Source organism: Arvicanthis niloticus, chromosome X (assembly GCF_011762505.2).
Source record: "Arvicanthis niloticus isolate mArvNil1 chromosome X, mArvNil1.pat.X, whole genome shotgun sequence".
NCBI lineage: Eukaryota > Metazoa > Chordata > Mammalia > Rodentia > Muridae > Arvicanthis > Arvicanthis niloticus.
Genome location: NC_047679.1, coordinates 118,147,700 through 118,168,325, shown reverse-complemented (window position 1 = coordinate 118,168,325; position 20,626 = coordinate 118,147,700). Strand labels below are relative to the sequence as shown.

The following is a 20,626-nucleotide window of genomic DNA, read 5'->3' as shown; positions in this document are numbered from 1 at the left end:
ACACAAAACCCAGGGGACATGAGTTAACCCAGGGGACATGAGTTAACCCAGGGGACATGAGTTAGATGTGATCTAAAAGTTTCCTCTCTGAGATAGCAGGGTTCAAGAAGGATCACTCAAGGTTTCAAGGAAGAAAAGCATTCTAAATTCTACCAAACTATGATACCTATAAACTACGACAATGACCAGCATGGCACAATATACCTAAGCGTATATATAATAGTGGCATCCATACCTGGGCAGTAATCAACAACTCTGTAACTGGATTTAAGAAATGCTCAACAAGAGGGAAATCACTCCTGAAAATATACACATTTAACATTATACAAATTGAGCAGACTCTAAGTACACACACACACACACACACACACACACACACACACTAATGACAATTAAAGAAAAGAGGGCCATTAATATGAAAGAGAATAAGGATGGGAGTGTGTAAAGAAAGGTAAAGGGGAAAAGATATGTTGTAGATAGCCACAGCCTCGTGTTTTGATGGTAGTTCCACTTTTCCTGGGAGGGGCAGCAGTGGAGGAGTGAATCAGTACTCTTGTGAACCTTCTGTCCAATTGAATTTGTAAAATAAAGGCTAGAGCCAGTAATTGGGCAGTAGAAGGGGAAGTGGAGAAAAAGGCTTAGGGGAGGAGTCGGAAGGGGAGGAGTCAGAGGAGGAAATCAAAGGGAGAGAGAGAGGCTACAGAGGAGCCAGAGTTGGAAGGACAACTGAGAAGAACGTGGCCTGGAAAAATCGCAAGTTGTAAGGGATCTCATAGCTGGGGAATAGAGTAGTGCAAATAGTGGGGAATATTAGTAGGCTCCTCTGTAGCCCTATATTTAGAAGAAAGCCATCATATACAGAAATCAATTAAGGACATAGACAATAAAGTTAACCAAGTAAAGGAACCGAAAGAGAAATTCAAACATGTGGAGGAAAATTTTTATGAGGAAAATAATGTTGAGAAAAACTTAAAATGCTGGAAATGAAAAAATAAATCAAGGGGACAGAAGTGGTCTGGAAAGATGGCCAATAGTTAAGAGCATTGGCTGCTCTTCCATCGAACCCAGGTTCAGTTCCTACCAGACTCATGATGGTTTGCAACAATTTGTAACTCCAGTTCCAGGAGATCCAATGCCCTATTGTAACCTCCATGTGTATCAGACATGCATATGGTACACATATATGCATGCAGGCAAAACAGTCATACACATAAAATGAAGTAAATATATCAAAAATTAAATTCTCCAGACAAAGGAGAAAATGATAAAAAGAGAGTGAAAAGCACCAAAAATGTTATCTGCACTGATTTTGCATCTGTCTGTGTGTGTGTGTGTGTGTGTGTGTGTGTGTGTGTGTGTGTGTGTGTGGTGTTCTCTTCACTATAGAAATCCCATTAAAGATAACTGACAGGATGCAGTAAAAAGAAGCAAAAAAATGAGCCAAGTTAACACCATATGCAGAAGTAAAACTTCTATCATTGCATTAGAGAGAAGCTGAGAAAAAGGCAACTGAAAGTAAAGCATGTGTTTTCTATATCTGACTATCCTGAGCAGAACCAGGTTGTTTTCTTTCTAAAACATAGGCCCTGTTATACTGATGAACAGATGAACCCACACACACACAGCAAAAGAAAGAAAGAAAGAAAGAAAGAAAGAAAGAAAGAAAGAAAGAAAGAAAGAAAGAAAGAAAGGAGGGAGGGAGGGAGGGAGGGAGGGAGGGAGGGAGGGAGGGAGGGAGGGACAGAGGGAGGGACGGAGGGAGGGATGGAGGGAGGGAGGGAAGAAGAAAAAAAGGAAGAAAGGTCTCACTTTCTAGAAAAGCAGAGCAATTATCTGGGTATTGATGTTTGTGAGCTTCATCTTGGACAACATTTATCTCATGAATAGAGCCTTAAAAATAACCTGTGCAGCAGATATGAGAGTGAAAAGTGTGTGTGTGTGTGTGTGTGTGTGTGTGTGTGTGTAAAAATCTATATACGAAGTTAAGACTATCAAGTAAAGAAAGCTAAATGCTAAAACATACATGTCAGGTAATGGGTAGAGAAAAAGCATGAAGAAGAGACAGATCACAGATGATGTTAGGGAAAATTTATGAAATGATGGGGTGCATAAGCATTCCAAATTCTGAATTTAAAGGGAGAATGAAGAAAGCCTAAAGCATGCCAGCACTCTTCTTTGTCTGCTTTCTGGTCCCCAAGGCTAAGGCCAATTCCTATTGCCACAGCTCTAAGCCTCACTGGAGACCAGTCTTCCCTGCCATGGTGGACTTTACCCCAGTCTTAAGCCACCATACATTTATCCTCTCTTAAATTGCATTCTGTTAGGTATTTGGTCACAGAAACAAGGAAAATAGCAATATACCAAGAAGTTCCTATTTTTACACTGCTGTTTATAAGTCTATAATCCCCAATCAGTTGTTCTCTCTGCCTCTCACCCTCTCAAACACACACACACACACACACACACACATTAAAGTTCTCAATTTGCTTTGATAAATATTAAAACTTTATTCCTAAACCTGAAAAAAACTGCAATCAGTATGTGACTAGTGTCATTTAAAAACAAATTTCTTTTTTCTTTTTCATTTTGGATTTTTACTAGTATAGTCTCCTTCACTGGAATCAGAGAAAGTACATGTTACAGGAGCCTACTCCTCTGAGTTTTATTATATATAATTTTATTGGTTATTTTATTTATTTACATTTCAAATGGCATCCCCCTTCCCAGTTTCCCCTCTGCACACCCCCTATCCCATCCCCCTCCCTCCTGCCTTTATGACGGTGCTCCCCCACCCACCCACTGACTCCTGCCTCATCATCTTAGCATTCCCCTATGCTGGGTCATCAAGCCTTCACAGGAACAAGGGTCTCTTCTCCCACTGATGCCTGACATGGCCATCCTCTGCTACATGTGTGTGGCTAGAACCATGGGTCCCTCCACGTGTACTCTTTGTTTGGTGGTTTAGTCCCTGAGAGCTCTGGGGGGGGTCTGGTTGGTTGATATTGTTGTTCTTCCTTTAGGATTGCAAACCCCTTCAGCTCCTTCAGTCCTTCCCCTTATTCCTCCATTGGGGTCCCCATGCTCAGTCCAATGGTTGGCTGTAAGCATCAGTATCTGTATGTGTCAGGCTCTGGAAGAGCCTCTTAAAAGACAGGCTACTGTCAGAAAGCACTTCTTAAAATTAGCACCTGTAACCCCAAGACTCAGGATACAGAAGCAGAATGATGTTACAGACAAGCTAAGACTATGTAGAGAGATACTCTCTCATAAAGCCAAAACCACATTGATTCAATCAAGAATAACATGCTAAGTATCCTTCCATTAGAAGTAACTTAGAGGAAAGGCAAGAAAACAAAAAGATAAAAACCCAAGTCATTAACTATGATTCACAACTTGTTATGCAGTATGTTTTTCCAAGCTCTTTACTAATTTGATACAAGCTCCTTGTCATCAAGGACGTTTGGGAATGGAGACTACAGGGTCAGTAATATAGACCAGAAAGTACCGTTTTCCTAGTGTGCACCAGGTCCTGGGTTTAATCTCTTGAAATCCATAAAACACCAAAGTTGCATACACCTGAAATTCCAGGTCTTGGGAGTTGGAGGCAGGAAGTTCAGAAACTAAGGTATCCTTGGCTTCATAGAAATTTTGGAGACAGCCTTACTACATAAGATCTTATCCTTAAAAAGAAAATAAGAGGGCACCAGTGTGGAGGCATGGGAACAATGTGGACTCAAGATGAACTCCTGTCCAGCCTTGCCACTTACCAGCCATGTGATCTCATGATCTTGCATGCAATTCCCAAGCACCGAAGCTTAGATTGGCTCTCTGTGGAGCTGGCTTCAACAAACATGTCATGTTGGACTATTGGAATATATAGGCTATGAGTCATCTGGCATGCTGTCTGCAGATAATTGTGTATATAATGAATGTCAGTTAACTTTGAATATTAATTTGACCACATACCTATTCACTCAGGGGGAAAATGTGCTTTACAGGAGAATCAATATCAAATCAACCCCAAAACACAGCTTTCCAAATAAGTCATGATACTGTCTCTCTAAAAAGTAAGCTATTTGTATGAGAATATTTTTCCAAACTGAAGAAATTTGAATTTCTTCAACTGAAGAAGCTGAGAATTAATTTTAAAACAAAAGTTTCCTCCCCTCCCAGCTGCTCATCTTCTGATATACTAACTTTATTGCCACCAGATCCTAGAGCCTGGTTACAATTGGCCAAACAACAATCCCTTGGCTCTGGCTCTCCCAGGCAAAAAGAATGGCAGCCCGAAGATCTCTAGGTAGCACCCAAGGATTCTTACCCTGCTGTCTTGAAAACACTTATATAAATCTGTTCAGCCTTGTGGGTCAGAGTATAGAGCTGGATATAACAGTGTGAGGCCATAATCTCAGCACTTTGGAAGTGAAAGCAGAAAGATCAGTTCAAAGCCAGCCTGGTCTACATGAGATCGTATCTCAAAAGCCCAAACCAACCAAACAAAAAATTTCTTAGTGCAGACAGTATGTTTAAACACACCAGGGGAGAATCCTAGGATGCCTACCATTCAAGCATCAGCCAGGGATTCTTCTCTCATTCAGAGCTGGAATCCCAAGAGAACAAGTTAATAATTTTGATCCTAGGATTTTCTGTCCTCAAAGACTTAGAGCCAGGGCTTTGGCATTGGCTTAGGGTATGTGCATTTGAGTGATGACAAGTGGAGTTTCACTTCACAGCTTGACACTTCTTGCTTGCATATTGTCTTCTCCATGCTCCTAATAAGACAGCTGTACTCCATCCATCTTAGGAAAGGGGATGCAATCATTTATCCTCACAAGGGTCCCAATAACCACACACATTCTAGACAAACAAACAAACAAATATATCTAAGTTTGACCTAGAGGTAAGTCAGGTGTTAAAGAATATTGGCTGCTCCTGCAAAGGACCTGGGTTCAGCTATCAGCATCCATACCGTGGCTCGCCACCAGCTGCAACTCCAGTTCCAGGGGATTTGGTGCCATCTTCTAACCTCTGTGGGCTCCAAGCACACATGTTAAACACACATGCATTCAAGCAAAAACACTCATACACATAAAAATGCAAATAAATACAACTTTAAAAACATTCCCAACCAATGTTTGGTCAATAAATGAAGCAGTGAGCAGAGATTTTAAGATTTATTATCATTTTTTCTTGCTTTATTAACCAAACCAATCTAGGTACACATTTTAGAGTTGACTAAATAATTAAAGGAACTCGAAGATTAACCACTGAAGAGTTCCCTCTATTTTTTCAAAAGCTGGTAAGACAGGAAAGAAAATATGATCACTCATAAACTTACATTGCAAAGATATTGTAACACATTTTAATTACAATTACAATTTGAGAAAGTACCCAAAAGGGAAAAAACCAGAACACAAAGTTGACCCACACTGTGTTCTACCCATACCCAGATTGAACTTGATTCTCTTTTACTGAAAATTGTGCCTGTTCTCTTTCAAACTAGAAATTAGGCTCCCTCATGTTGTTAACAACATGGCACTAAGCCGAGGGGCCATGTCCGATTCCAGCTCTCCCTTCCTCATCTCTGAATGCCTCGCTATATAAGGATGAGAAATGAGTTGGGGCCCTACTTGTAAGCTTGGCCAAAAACTCAAGAACTTTCATCTTGGTGGTTTCAGAGTAGGCTCTTGGACCCCATAAGAACTGATAGCGTGGAGGATAACTCTTGGGTACCTGCTGATATATCAGATAATTTTGGTACACTAAATCTCCAGTGAGGAACTCCCTGGGCTCCCCATAAATGAAGTGCTCCTTCCCATCATATATTCCCATCATATTCAGGAATTCCCACATGCTTTCTTCAGAGGCACAGTTTCCCTCTATGAATATCACACCCAGAATAACTATCAGGAATCCATTTCTGGGCAGTCTCTGTTTGTCAGTCATCACATCTTCATATGTGAGGCCCAGTGAGTTGGTCAGGACATAAGAGCTGGCTACTGCATCATTTTCCTTTATATCAATGCCAAAAATCATCTCCAAGCACTTAGAAGCTTCCTCAAAGATAATGGGGAATCGATTCTCGTAGTCTTCTGTGACAACTCTGAGCATTTCTACTTCCTTGATGGGTTCCTTCATTCTATATTTGAGGATCAGGAGATTCACCAGTTCAGTCACCTTTTGGTTTTGGAGTTTTCTCCATGAGATGGTGTTCACACTCTCTTCTTCCTGGCTGCTGTATTCTTCATCCAAGTTGTTGCATGACGTGAAGGTGTACAAGCTCTGATGACTTTGGGAAATATTCATCATCCAGGCAACAGATTCTTCAACGCCATTGGGATTGCCCCACATCAGAGGATGGGATGAGAAGGTGGAAGGTGGCGAAGGACAGGAGGGTAGAGAAATTTTTAAAGTGGCAGATATTGTGAAAGACACAGAATCATCATCAGTGGTCTCCCATTCCTCCTCCTCAAACTCCTCTTCGTACTCTTCTTCAACTTCTTCCTCCTCTTCCACTTCCTCCGAATCTCCTACTACTTCCACCTCTTCCACTTCCTCATCTTCTGGTATTTCCTCCTCCTCTCCTGTTTCTTCATCCTCCTCTTCATTGTCGTCATCCTCTACCTCCTCTACCTCCTCCTCTTCTTCCTCCTCTTCTTCCTCCTCTTCCTCCTCCTCCATTTCTTCCTCCTCCTCTATTTCTTCTCCCTCCTCTTCCATTTCTTCCTCTTCATCTTCCTCTTCTTCATCAGGCAATATATATACTTCAAAAGCATCTTGGAAAACTTTCTCAAGGCTGAAGTATGGATAGTACGGCATAATGAATCAAAGTGGTGCAGTATACACAGGAGTGTGGGTGAATGGATCCCACTGACCTGGGGAGAGAAAGGTAGTGTAAGTGGCCTCAGCTCAGCACTTCCTTTCTGATGGTTCTAACAAAAGCATACTCACAGGACTCCTTTGCAAGTGATGTCTTGGAGCTCTGCAAGGCTGCCACTTTCCTTGTTGCTTGTCCTACTGGAACCTGAAGATGAATATGAGAAAGGTTCTCAGCATTTAGGTCACGAGAAGATCCTGAGACTCTAGGGCCCACAGTGAGACATCTGTCTAGGGACCTGGGACCCCTTGGTTTTGGGTTTGGGTAGTGCGCTTGGTGCATATTCAGGATATGCTTCTCACCTTAGCTCCTTTACTTACTGAACCTTTGCTAGTCTGTGATTTGAGGGGATATGACTCACATCAAGGTCTTCACCACTATTTCTCATAGGTCTTTAAAATGAACTGAGAGGACCTCCCACACTGCAGGCTTCAAAAACAGCCCTAAACTGCTCAATGCAGCTAGGTTAAACATTACTTTGAAATCACCAGAATTCTAGCTATATAGTCCCCTTTGAGTTTATCTTTACTCTGGCAAAGTCTTAGATCCTACTTACCTACTGCACTGAGAATAGCCCTAAGGATAACAGCTCACACTCCTAAGACAAAGAAAATAAAGCATAGAATCCCATCCCCAAGCACACCTTGTAAAGGGACTCCCTGAGATGACAGCTAAGAACTGACCAAACTCTGAGTTCTAGCTCCTAAATGAAAGACGTACTTTTTTCAATATGAACCTGTCAGAGCCTGGGGCTGTATCATCTGCTGACCATGGGTTGCTCCTCTGAGCAATGCTTTGAGATTACCAAGATAGAGAAGACGATGTACCACATCCAACCAAGTCCCTCGGGGCATCCAATAAGCTGACAGTCAGCATGGGAAAGGTAGCAGCAGATACACTTTCAGTCCTAGAAAGGGGGACCATACCCTCAGATCTTACTCAAAATCCTTAACCCTTGGCAGTCTCTACTGACATGATGGACTGTTTAATTGTACTATTGCCTCTTCAGACCAAGTTCCTCAGTTCCCTGAGAATGCAAGGACACAGAAATGATACTAAACTCTCACTCTACTAATGCCACATACTTTTATACAAAGGCTTTCCTTCTCTCCCTTGATGACTGAGAATAGACCCCATGGTTTTACTAGGAAGAGAGGTTAAACCCTCTGATCACCCTCAGGCTGTTTATATTGTTCCTTCTTGCAAGACAACTTCCTCAATTCCCTGCAGAAGTGACAAAGCACATCTAGAGCTGATGCTCATATCTTGAATGCATGGTAGGGTTTTTATGAGGTCTCTCTGTCTACAATAGTAAGAACTGTACATTATCCTCAAGGGATTTATATTTACTCCTAAGAAGCCATGTGTAGCCTCTATTCTATTCATGTGAGAGTGTCTTCATCCATTCAAGGGTCCCATCTAATTCCCACACCAGAAAAAAAAGAGGAAATGAGGACTCTGTCCCTGAGCCTGGGACTTCTCTAGACCAAACATTACAGGCTACTTTCTCTGAGGCTCACACTATCTGTTAAGTGTAGTCTCTTCATTCTTGTCTCAAAGTACTCTCCATCTTGAAGCTTAACCAGCCTCCTAGAGTAAGCCTGGCCTCCTCCAGAACAAACACTGATTCCTTGTAAGTTCAAAGTCTAAATACTATAGCCCAGGAGCCAGACTCAACACCAGCAGGGTAACAGCAAAGGGAAAATAGGGCTGAGACTCTCCACGCCTATAATCAGAAGCCCTGTCACTCTTCATCCAGGTTTTCATTTTAATGCCTGGCAGGGTCAGCCCATCTCCCTCTGCTGAGTGGAGGTAAGGTGCTTGGGGTTCCTCCATATCCAGTAATTCTCAGAGCTAACAGCTGGGACCCTTCAACACCTGAAGTTCTTTTCTTCCTCCACCAGGGTTCGATCATGGGACCCAGCACTGAATCCTCCTTTTCCTGATGCCAGTAAAGGCTCTTCAGGAAATTCTCCCTTCTCTCAACCTTCCAGGATGAAACCCATAAAATGGCATAACCCACAAGTCTATCCTTTCCTAAAGCATTCTAGGGGCAAGGCATGAACCTATGATATCATCACCCCAGTATCTATCTGGGAGAGGAAGGTTTTCAATCTTCCCACTGCAGTTTCCCCATCAAATCCTGGACTTCTCTACTTATCTGACTGTAGCCAACTCAAAATGCCTCACCTCCCTTGGACTCTCAACATGGAATTTGGAAATGACTGTAAACCATGACCCTACCTGGAGCCTCTAATGGTAAGTGAAGCTAAGCTTTCTATATCTCCCACTTCCAGGAATAAGATGGAATCCTCAGAACAATACTATCTTAACAGGGCCTGGAACTTCTAAAGCCTCACCTCCCTTAGGACTCTCACACATGGAACATGGGAATGATTATGAAATGAACCTAGAATCTCTGGGACAAATGGGATGAGGCATCGATACATTCCTGGATAGCAGGGAAGGGCTTCCAACCATCTCTCAGAGTTCTCCGTTACCTCTATCCCGTGACATTTCTCAAAGCTGACCTAAGTCCAGTCTCCTTCCAAACAGCCTCACCTCCCCTGAAGAGCCCAACCCCCATGGAAAACTGTAAACAGTATACATTCAACACAACCAGGCTGGAGCCTCCGAACAACAGTCAATACAAATAGGATTAATTCCCCCCCCTCCCGTTTCTCTCAAGGAGGACAAGTCTCCCATTCTTATATCAGTCTTCTAGCACAAGATTAGGCCCCCTCTCCCTGTTGACAGAAGTCCAAAGTCCTCCCAAAAAGCTTTGCCTCTCTGGGACTCCGGACACTGGGGGAGGGGGGCAACATTAAAGGAAAGAGCTTTTAAGCACCAGAAAGCCTCCTGGGGAATAACTGCTGGGACAGACAATACTAGCACCCACAACATGTTTGGGGGCGAAAAGGGTTCCAAGCCCACCCCAAGGGGCCTCCCTTTAATATGCCCAAGGCTAGAACTCCATCCCCACTGACCAGAGTCCAGCACTCACAACAAAACCTTACCTCTCTCCGGACAAGAAACAAATCACGAGCCTTAAGCCATATGCCCCCAAAGTACTAAAGGGCAGCTGTCTAGGACAGCCACAGTGGGCAGGACTTCCAGTCTAATTTCCTGTTTTCCCTTAAATGATTGGCCAGACCTAAGACCTCTCCTTCTGCAGCTGTGAAACCATGGGCCTCAGAATCTCCTGTGGCAATTCTGGAAACAGTATATCCAGGCACCAGAGAGCTGGAACTACGTACCCATGGGCATCAGAAAGGGGTGATTTGGCAGCCAGGGCCAGGTGGGACAAATATTTTATCTGAAGGGAGAAGATCCCTAAATCCTTTCAATTCCTCACTTGATAACCTAGCAAGGTTCAGGACACCATCCTTTGTTAACCTAGAAAACCTAAATGATGTTAAACAAAATTTATACTTTATTCATTTAGATTTCCAACACGGAAGTTATAGTATGTGCACCACATGCTAGTATGACTACTGTGGGAGGGAATGGCTAGAAAGTCTGCTATGTGTAAACTCTAGAGCTCAGTCCTGGCTTGGGAGGCCTGGCTTTGCACCTGCCATTTCTCTCTCTGGACCTGAGTTCTGTGGAATTTAAGCAACCTGTCCTTACTGGAAAGCCAGCAGGGGTCAAGTGAGGGGGCCCTAAGGCTTCTCAGAGTTTATCATTTAGATAGGGTAACGCTGGGGCTGGTGTTCAGCCAGAGATAGTAGGAATGGATAGAATCTTTCCCAGATTGTTTATATTTAATCTCGACAAGGCATAAATCCATTCTTTTTGCTGACTGCATGATCTGTCCTTCAGGCCAAGTCCCCATTTCCTTGTAGATTTCCAGGTAGAAAAATAAAAGAGTGGGTACTTCTGACAGATTTTTTACCTAGACCTCCCCTGGCCAACATTCCCTGGAGCCTCTCAGAGCTCAAGCCACCGCCACCCCAGACTCAAAGGCAGATGGGCCAGGCTGACTGTTAGGCAATGGGAAGTCTCATAACACTCCCTCAACTGTAGGATTTAACAACCTCAAAGCTTGCACTCCTTTCTCTGCTAAAATATGCTTGTTTTCTCAAAACTATGGCCTTTGCCTACTTGGAAGGTCCTTCTTTACAAAATTAGAACTAAAGAGGCTGCTCATTATGAATCCTCTGAAGCAGTCCAGGACTCACATCAGCAGCACAATGGCATTCTGGGGGATATTCTCCACTCTTAGTCCTCACTCTTGGAGGTCCTTATAATGTATCTCTCCCTGCCATCTCTGAGCATTTGCTTAACCCAAACTCTTGGAATGTTTCTGAGTTCTGGACCAGATCCTAAAAGGAAGAGAAGCCACAAACATGACAGAACAAGACACTTCCCCTCGATCCCAAATAAAATACACACACACACACACACACACACACACACACACACACTCACACACTCACACTGTCTCTTCACCAGTGGAAGCCCTTGGACTTTGGAAACATTTTCATCTAAAACCTTTTTACAAAGGTGATGGAGAATAATTCAGTTTATAGTTTTTAGAGATACTTGGTAATAAAGTAATAAAGTAATGGAAGGAAGGAATGAGAAACATGGAAAGGGAGGAATAAAGTATGAATGAGAAAAATTACATGGGTTAACATGTAAGAGGTAACAGAGAAAGTAAAGTAAGCACTGAAAAAGATAACGAAGTCATAAGAGCCTATTCAGATTAGACAAGAGCTAAAACAAGACAACCAAGCCAATGAAGTTCAAGAGTATAAATATAAATAAATAAATAAATAAATAAATAAATAAATGTATTGAAATAAATAATAGAGCATCAGTCAATATTCCTTCCCTTGTTGTTCTGAAGGAAGCTTTTCCTACTTCCTTGCTTGTCTTCTGTCTAAGGCTGGGCAGGTATGGAGAGGACCAATATGCTTAATAATTCAAGTTAAGTCTATATGTTCATTCTGCTAAGAATGTTTTCTGTGGTGTCCTCTATGTTCTGTAGGAATTCCCTGAGACCCCACCCACCTCCCTGCTTGCAATTACAACCCAACATCATCTCTGGTATGCTGCAGAATGTTATGGGTTTTTTTTAATTGGGGCTTTCTGTGATCCAAGCTCTGAGATGGTATAAAAGGCCCATCTATGTTTCTGTTTACTTTTGAGCCTGGATGCTCTTTTTCTAGACAGTTTTTTCTTCTTACTACTGCATGATTTTTGCCTGATGATATTCCTACTCATTTGTGTAGACTGTTCTCAATTCAGCACACTTCTCATGTCCGTTTGTTGTCATATGCCAAGCCAGTGGTAGGGGCATGGCCTTCTTAGGCTGTTCATTCTCAGAATTTCTGCTTCATGGTCCCATGCCACACTTCTGCTTCAATCTCTACATCCAGTGGTGCACTGGCCTACTCTCTAACCATGATATATGCAGCCCCTCTTATGTGTCCACAATCAGGTCAGTCTCTCTCTAGTTTGCCATTTATACAATACCTACAACTAGAAGTGGATCCTAACTCCTTGGCAGCTGCCACTGCCTCAGACCCAAGACAAGTAGCACAGGTTATTCAGAGAGAAATGGCATTTGTTTTCTATGTTTTGGTTATTTAGCTGTTTGTTTATCATGCTTTCTGTATTCACTCCCACACAGAGGCAGCTTCTAACCAACCCTCTTTCTTCTTATTATTATTATTGATATTTGACCAAACGTAAAAAGAATAATATTATTTCTTTTCAAACTATAGAGTTAACCTACAATGGGTTGACAATGCCTCTGCTAAATACCACAAGCTAACAAATTAAAAAAAAACAGTGTTGGGAATGGGTTATCTCTTTGGGAATGGTTGGCCAGTGAGGTTCCACAGACCCCTAAACAGTATAAGTTGCTAATTTTATGGGTTATTCTTTAAACTTGTAGGTAAGAACATATTGTTGAAGATGTCAGAACATGAATGGTAGAAAAGCTGGAATGAGTTAGAAACTATATTCCCACTGGCTAGTTTCATAGTTCTTGGAGGTAGTATGCATGCTAATGGAAGAGAAAGAAGTAGTCATCAGTCTCACTCAGCTGGTAACCAGAGTTACAGTAGTAATTGGCCTGGAAAGACATATTCACTGGTACAATAGTGGCACAAACATTACGGAAGTATCTAAGTACTTCCTGATTGGATTTAAGTCCCATTCCATAAGATGAAACCAATACCTGGTACCGTTATTAGGACAAGAAACTGTTGCTACAGTGGCCAAAGGCCCTATAGAATTAATCTACTGCTATTTCTCTGACAAAGTGACATAGTATTAAGCAGATTCCTAATGATTTATTGTTATGTTCATAGATTCGTGCATCAGTAAACTTTCATCAGAACCGCTTCCTTTTGTAATTGATAGCAAATGGCACAAGCATTAAATTAGTCAAGGTTCAGAGAATAAGAAATTAAGGAATACTCAAGCCTAGTTGTAGCATTTGTGTCATAACCCCTCCTCCCAAGACAAGAATCAATGCAGAACAGGTGTAGAAAGAGTGTAAGAGTCAGAGGTAGTAGATGACTCTAAGGAAATTGTTTTCTGGGCACAGCATGGCAATATGTCTGAGCTCACAGCAATTATGACAGCCTGAACAAGACCTGTGAAAGCTTAAGCCAGATCAAATCCCAACATACAGACTAGAGCTGAGTACAAAGTCCCACACCTAGCCTAGGGGCTATTGGCAATCAGGAGCTGCTAGGAGCGGAAATTTTCTGTTTTCTTTGAGTATAGCTCCTGGCAAATAAATCATTCTACAATAGAAGACGGCCCATTGAAGATTATATGAGAAGCACAAATTGTGGACTTGAATTACTTTTTAAAAAGCAGAGAGAGAGAGAGAGAGAGAGAGAGAGAGAGAGAGAGAGAGAGAGAGAGACCTCAAAGTGGGATGGGTAGGGAAGGTGAGTGGATTTTAGAGAAGTTAGAAGGTACATATGACAAAAGCACACTATAAAAACTTCTCAGAAGACTAATAAAAATGAAAATAAACAACATGTGAATCAAAAAAGGACTGGGAATTCAAGGATATAAATATAACATCAAAAGGTTAAACTATATGCAAATATTATTGTTTTTAAAAATTGAAATAGTGTAAGCTTCCAAACTCATTCTACTAAACCAATATTACCCTGACACCAAAACTGGACAGAAGCACAACTCCTACCAAAAAACAAAACAGAAATAAAACTATAAGTCAATGTTTCCAATGAACATAAATAGAAAAAAATTATAAAATTATAGTATGCTGATTTTGAAAGTATATAAATAAAGTTATTCACCATTGACAATCATCAGAGATTGTCCACATATAAAAATATCCTCACTAGCGAGAATGAGGACAAATATCATATAATCATGTCAATGCATGCAGAAAAACATTCGGTAGACTTGAAAAACTCTTCATGATTATAAAAAAAAAATCCCTGAGTATTTCAATTACCGAAAAGCCATACTATAGTGTAATGAAGCATGTATGTACAATGAAGCATGTATGTACAATGAAGCATGTATGTACAATGAAGCATATATGTACAATGAAGCATGTATGTACAATGAAGCATGTATCCAAAATCACTTCCTTTAACATTTGGGATAAGACAAACAAGTCTTATCACTTAACTCTTATACCACTATATAGTACTAAAAGTTTGAGCCAAAGCAATTAGCCTGGAGAGAGAAATAAAATGCATCTAATGGAAGGGAAGTGAATCAAACATCCTTGTTTGTAGATGAAATAATTTTATGTATATACAAACCTAGATTTCACAAAACGATAAGCAAACCTAGTAATATTGTAAGGTGCAAAATAAACAGATAATACTCAGTATTGTGTTTTGTATAGGAATAGTGAACTTGCTTTATTAAAAAACCCCACAAGTTTTATTCTTTCCACAAAAGCTAGAAAAGAAAAATAGCCTAGAAACAACTTAAAAGGAAATGAAATAACAAATAAATGTACATAACATTAATGAAAGAAATTGAAAAGATATACATAAAAATAATGGGACTATTTCTAAAATTTCATATTTAACCATGTTTAATATAGATTTTAAGGAAATGATTATTTTTCCTCTAATTTTACTTTCAAATATTATTTTACTCATTGTATTCCCTCTAAATTGTATGCAGACTATTAACCTCTGACGTCTCAAAGTTTGATTCTAACTGGAATCAAGGCCTTTAAAGAAATAAGCAAGATAAAATTAGCTCATATGAATGAGTCCTAATCTAATATGGCTGATGGAAGAAAACAATACGATACAGAAACACAAGAAGAAAAGCTGTGTGAAGACAAAGGGAGAAGGTAACCATCTAAAGCCAGGGAGAGAGAGACACAGGAAAACCAACTCCCCTTACGATTCTAACAAAATAAATGTATATTGTTTACCCGGTCTATGGTGCTTTGTTAGGAAACCCTAGTAAACTAATTAAGTAATATAGGCAATGACAGTGAAAACTATTTCCTCAAGATAAATCATTCCTCAACCATGGTTCATTCACTTCTTTCATTTTCTTTTTAGTAAAGTTGTTTTCTATCTAGTCCAGGATACTTGAACATGCTATGCAGTTAGCCAGGCCTTCAGCGCATCTTCCTCCTGCTTCAGCCACAGATCTTTCTGAGCCACTCCTTTTTTCCCTAAAAATGATTCATTTAGCATTCCAAATGGCATGGCAGTCACAGTTTCCTCTATTATTTTGGAAATTCAGAAACATATACTTCTTTGCAAAGATTGGATTGCTGAGCCAACTAGACCTGGCACTTGGCATTGATCATTATCAATACATGTGGTTAATGTGCCTCGTAACAAACCCCACTCTCTACTCTGGAATAATATGAAGCAAATGGAAACAGCATGCTCCTTCACCTCTTAGTAGTATAATGTGCATTCTGAACACCTAGGCTCATGAAATATAAACTTAAAACATTTATTAATCCTACAAGGATTATATCATTTATTGAAAGTGTTCAGTTATCATATTTACATAAGGGTTTTATAATTTAAAAATATTTTCTTTACATTGCTATTTAAATACATTCTATATACTATAAATATGGAATAAGCTTAAGCATATAAATTGCTGATGATTATAAATGCTTGTTCTACAAACATAAAAAATGTATCATTAGAAATGAATTAATATGATTAATTACATGGAAAAGTCAAAGAGTGTCTAAAAATTTATGAACTATGGTAAATAATCGACATGATGGAATTTAGTGCAGGAAATTAGCCATGCAAGTCATGAAGAAGCCCAATGGGGAGACTGGGGAAACTGGACATTTGTCTACATAAGGGACTCACTTCCACCTCTAGACTGGAAACACAAAAGAAGGAAATGGTGTTTCTGGAGCCTAGGTGCTGCATTGCACAGGCTGGGCAGCCATAAGGGGAATACTACTTACTTTTCTCCTTTAACAACACAATACCTGACAAAATCAACTTTTGGCTTACAGGTCCATCATGACAGGGATATGGCAACAGAACCCCATAAAGGTTGATTGCAAAGGAGAGTAATGAATGCTTATAGGCCCTTCTCTGTGCTCTCCCTCTCAACATACTGCTCACTTCTCAGCTGGTATTGAGACTTTACTTGTTCATCTACTCTACTGAGCTATGAGCTCTGTGGAACCAGACATGCTGTTTCTCCCATGGTAGCCACAATGTGTGCATAGTACTTGCAGCACAGAACACAGTGTTCACTGTCAATATTTGGTCATTAAATCACTTCACTGTTTATTGTCTTTGAATTGTTAAATAAATTATGTAATTGTTTTAACTATGCTTTTATGAAGTTAAAAAACACACAAAAGATATTATTCCTGTGATGTAAACACAGAAAGTAACTACATAGTCAGGCCATTTTTTTTAAATTAGAAGTAATTAGCATCAAGTATTGTATGACCCAGGAATCCCTTTAGTTGACATATTTACATTGCAGTATTTGTGGTGGGGAAAGAATGTTAGAAATCTGTTAAGATTTCAAAGTGAAGGACTTATGGGAGGAATATGGGGGTAGTCTTAGGAAAAGAATCTTGATAAGTTAATTTTGCTATTTCCCATAAATTACATTAGTAATAGGATTTTCTCAAAACTTGTGAGCATAAGATAAAACTATTGGTCAAAAAGATTGGTAGAGTATATCTCTTCCAGGATTTAATATAAACATAAACGTGACCACCTAGCCTAGGTGTCTGCATGATTTCTGTATTGCACAGCTGTCTAGCTGAAAACAAAGTCTCTTAATTCTGTACCATTCCTAACATTCGATTGTACAACTGAGTTCTGCAGCACAGAGAATGACTTGGAGAAGCATCTGTTCTTGTTACCTGTCCCACCTTACACATGTTACATGTTGGAAAAGTTTTTTCCATGAACTAATAATTTAACCCTATACAACTATTCATTAGCTTTATTTCTACTTTGTGGAACCATAATGACTTTAATGAGACAACCATGTGACCACCTTTGACATTTGTAAATATATGGCATGTTACCCTCTACTTCTTTACAATTTACAACATTAAAATTTACAACAGAGTAAACTACAAATGGCACAACATTATGCCAGTAAAACTATCAATAGAAAACTCCACACTTTTGGCTGGGGAGATGGTTCAGTGGGTAAGGGCATTTGTTGCCCAAGCATGAGAAAGTAAGTTCAACACCCAGCACCCATGTAAAAAAGCCAGATACAACCACATACATATCTATAATGCTAGAACTGGGGTTAGGAGTTGGGAAGCCAATGCAGAAGGCTCACTGGGGCTTACCAGTTACTGAACAGCTTAGCTCCAGTTTCAAGGAGACATTCTTATCTCCTATTTCAAGTGATAAGCCAGAAAGTGATAGAACATGACACCCACATTTTTCTCTAGCCACCATGCACCATGCACCATGTACACACATACACCATACACAAATTTACAAAAATTTCAATAAATGAAAACTCCACCCTCAGAAAACCCACATATATTTTTGCTTGTAAGACATTCCACTATATAGCCAATACCTCCCACATGCTACAAGTACAGACATATGCCAACATGCTCTGTTTTCTAAATACTTTCTACCTTATTTTACCTGAACCCACAGGATCCAAGTAAGAAAAAATATATCTTTATATATTATATAATAATACAGATATCTATATTTTGACTTAGAGGTGTTTGTGTATCTGAGAATCTTCTCTTCTAGACTGTTTGCTCCAGAATTAAATGCACAGTTTGACAAAGTCAGTATTCAAGGATGAAAATGAATGAAGATGAGAATATGCAAACTGCTTTCAGGATCAGAATGCTGCATTTTTCTCCTTAGCATACAGATCATTGTATGAGGTGCTTGCATGATAGTGACTTAAAAAGGGATTGACTGCCTGACAAGTATGTAGACGTGACAACTGGCTTACAACCACTTCCTAGCTTCGTTTGTGTACTAATTGGTATTTTTTTTTAAAGAATCAGGTATATTATTACAAGTTGTACTATTGATTGTTAGCATTTTTTTTAAATTCCTCATTTCTATTTTCCCATCTATACTAAAATGTCACATGTTATGCTTTCCTTGGAGCATCTTATTCTTTTGCAAAAAAATATCTTTTTCTCTTTTTTGTTCTACTTCTGCAATACATTTAAATAATTATACTCAATACATTTCACTTGAATGTTCTTTCTTCTCTTCTTACTTATTTCTGATATTTTATGGAAAATTGTTTAAGTGATGAAACACTATTGCCAAGTATATCTGCAGGCAAAAGAGGAAAGGGCGAATTTACACTGTGTAAACACCACATTATGAATATCCCCCAAGAACTGATGTTTATAACAAGCAGGCAATTTTTGCCATACTCAAAAGGAGTCATAAAATTCCCTATAATCTATAACATATCACATGGACAACAGAATGGGACCCCAGGCACCTATTTCCTTGTGGCAAAGAGACAAAATAACAAATACAAACCATGCTGGGATATGAAGTATTTACAGTGGGACAGGATACTAATTTTCGATATAGTTTTAATGTTCTAACTGTCAGAAGAGTAGAAAAATTCTTGAGGTAAATAATTACCCTGTAGACCGAACTACTTTTCCTCTTCTGTGTTATATCAAATGTGACTAAATAACCTTTTAAAATGTGTTTGCTATACAAAATATGAAAATTACGTAAAGAAAACTGCAATAAACCAGGAAAAACCAGAACTGAGGTGAATATTTCTTAACCCTCACATAATGCCCTCAGCAATTAATTTTCTTCATCAGAATATATGGGGCTCTCTCCCAACTGTCCTCACTTCTTTAGGAGACACCAACTAAGTGTCCTGTAATTCAATTCAGTTCTAACACAATCAAATTGAAGAGAGCCTCAAATTCCCACAGATTGAGGGTTCCTTCCACTCTCATAAGACAACTTAACACTTCAGATGCCAATCACCAATCCCTAGCTATGGCCTGTGTTTCTAACTGAAAAGCTTTATCTGTCAAATTCCATCTGGCTTTATGTTGACCTAGGTAGCAAATAGTACAAAGGACAAAGATAATGAAAACAAAGTACACAGGAACACACAGGAATGGGTCAAGATAGTCAGTGCATCTTAGGTGCTTCACACTGCAGGAAGACCCAAATGTTTTGATATACAAGCCAGTTTTTACCCAGTCCTTTTTTGTTTTAAAATATCATTATATAGGAATGACTGATTATATTTTCAGCCTGTTGGTGATTGGTTCAACTTCAGCACCCTCTCTCCTACAAGACTGGAGAGTGAAAATGAGAGCTTCAGTCTTTTAATCGTGCTTGGATCTTTCTGATACCTCCCCCCCATTTTAATGCTCTCTATAACCTCACATCCAAAAGTCACCTCACTGGTACATATAAAAGGTACAAGTCCAGCACAAAGTCAAGCCAATGAACATTCTATCACAGAGGAAAGTATGACTCACAAGTCCCCACACCTAATTGAGGATCTGTTAACAGACAGTTGATAGTTTCTAGCTGAGAAAGAGTTCATTTTCTTTAACAGTGTGGCCCCTGATGGGTAGATCAAGTGCCTATGGATGGCCCCACACCCAGGAGTAAATAAGTAGTGCAAATTGGATTATGAAAAAAGATATGATGTTGGGTGTATGAGAGGTGAAGTATGGATCTGGGAGGAGGGAGGAGGTAGAAGGAGGAGTGGGGAGTGGATATAAATAATGTGTGTGTGTGTGTGTGTGTGTGTGTGTGTGTGTGTGTGTGTGACATATAGCAGTCTGGTTACAAAGGCTTTAGGCATTTTTTGCCAGGAAGTGAAATGGGGATCAAATATATGTTTCACATATTGCCAAAACCTGTCGGTTAGTGTCTTTAAAGCATCAATATATTTGCTTTTAACTTTTTTCTGTTGATGATGCAAAACCCATAGCCCTCATCTTAAAGGGTATAAGAGAGAATTCACTCTGAGGCCATTTAAAGTGACCATGGTCCATGAACACAGATTTGTTACTCTAAACTCCATGTTTCAACATGGAAGCAGTTTTATGCAGTTTTTTATAGTTCTACAGAGCAGATAAAGTCATAAATCATGGCAAGTTTATAAAACATAAGAAAGGTGGGTATAGCTAGATGCAGGAAGCTTTTCTGTAGGCTCCAGATGCTATGTGACAGCATTCTTAGCATTTGGATTGTTAGAACCTGGTTACCCATTAAGCCAATAGATCCTTTAAATTTTTTTCCTATTAAACAATATGTTAGTAGCATATGG

The 20,626-nt window shown here is 39.7% G+C and overlaps 1 protein-coding gene across 4 annotated transcripts in view; it reads right to left on the bottom strand.

Moving 5' to 3' along the window:
- Positions 1-5,161: 5,161 nt before the first annotated feature.
- Positions 5,162-20,626, bottom strand: part of LOC117694468 (melanoma-associated antigen 1-like) — a 150,378-nt gene continuing 134,913 nt past the window's right edge. For all 4 annotated transcript variants that reach the window (XM_076918517.1, XM_076918518.1, XM_076918516.1 and 1 more), the window contains 2 exons: positions 6,952-7,024; positions 5,162-6,875 (listed from right to left, as the gene is read on the bottom strand). In XM_076918517.1, the coding sequence (XP_076774632.1) occupies positions 5,539-6,819 (1,281 nt within the window). In that variant the 5' untranslated portion in view covers positions 6,820-6,875; positions 6,952-7,024 and the 3' untranslated portion in view covers positions 5,162-5,538. The remainder of the gene's footprint in view (positions 6,876-6,951; positions 7,025-20,626) is intronic.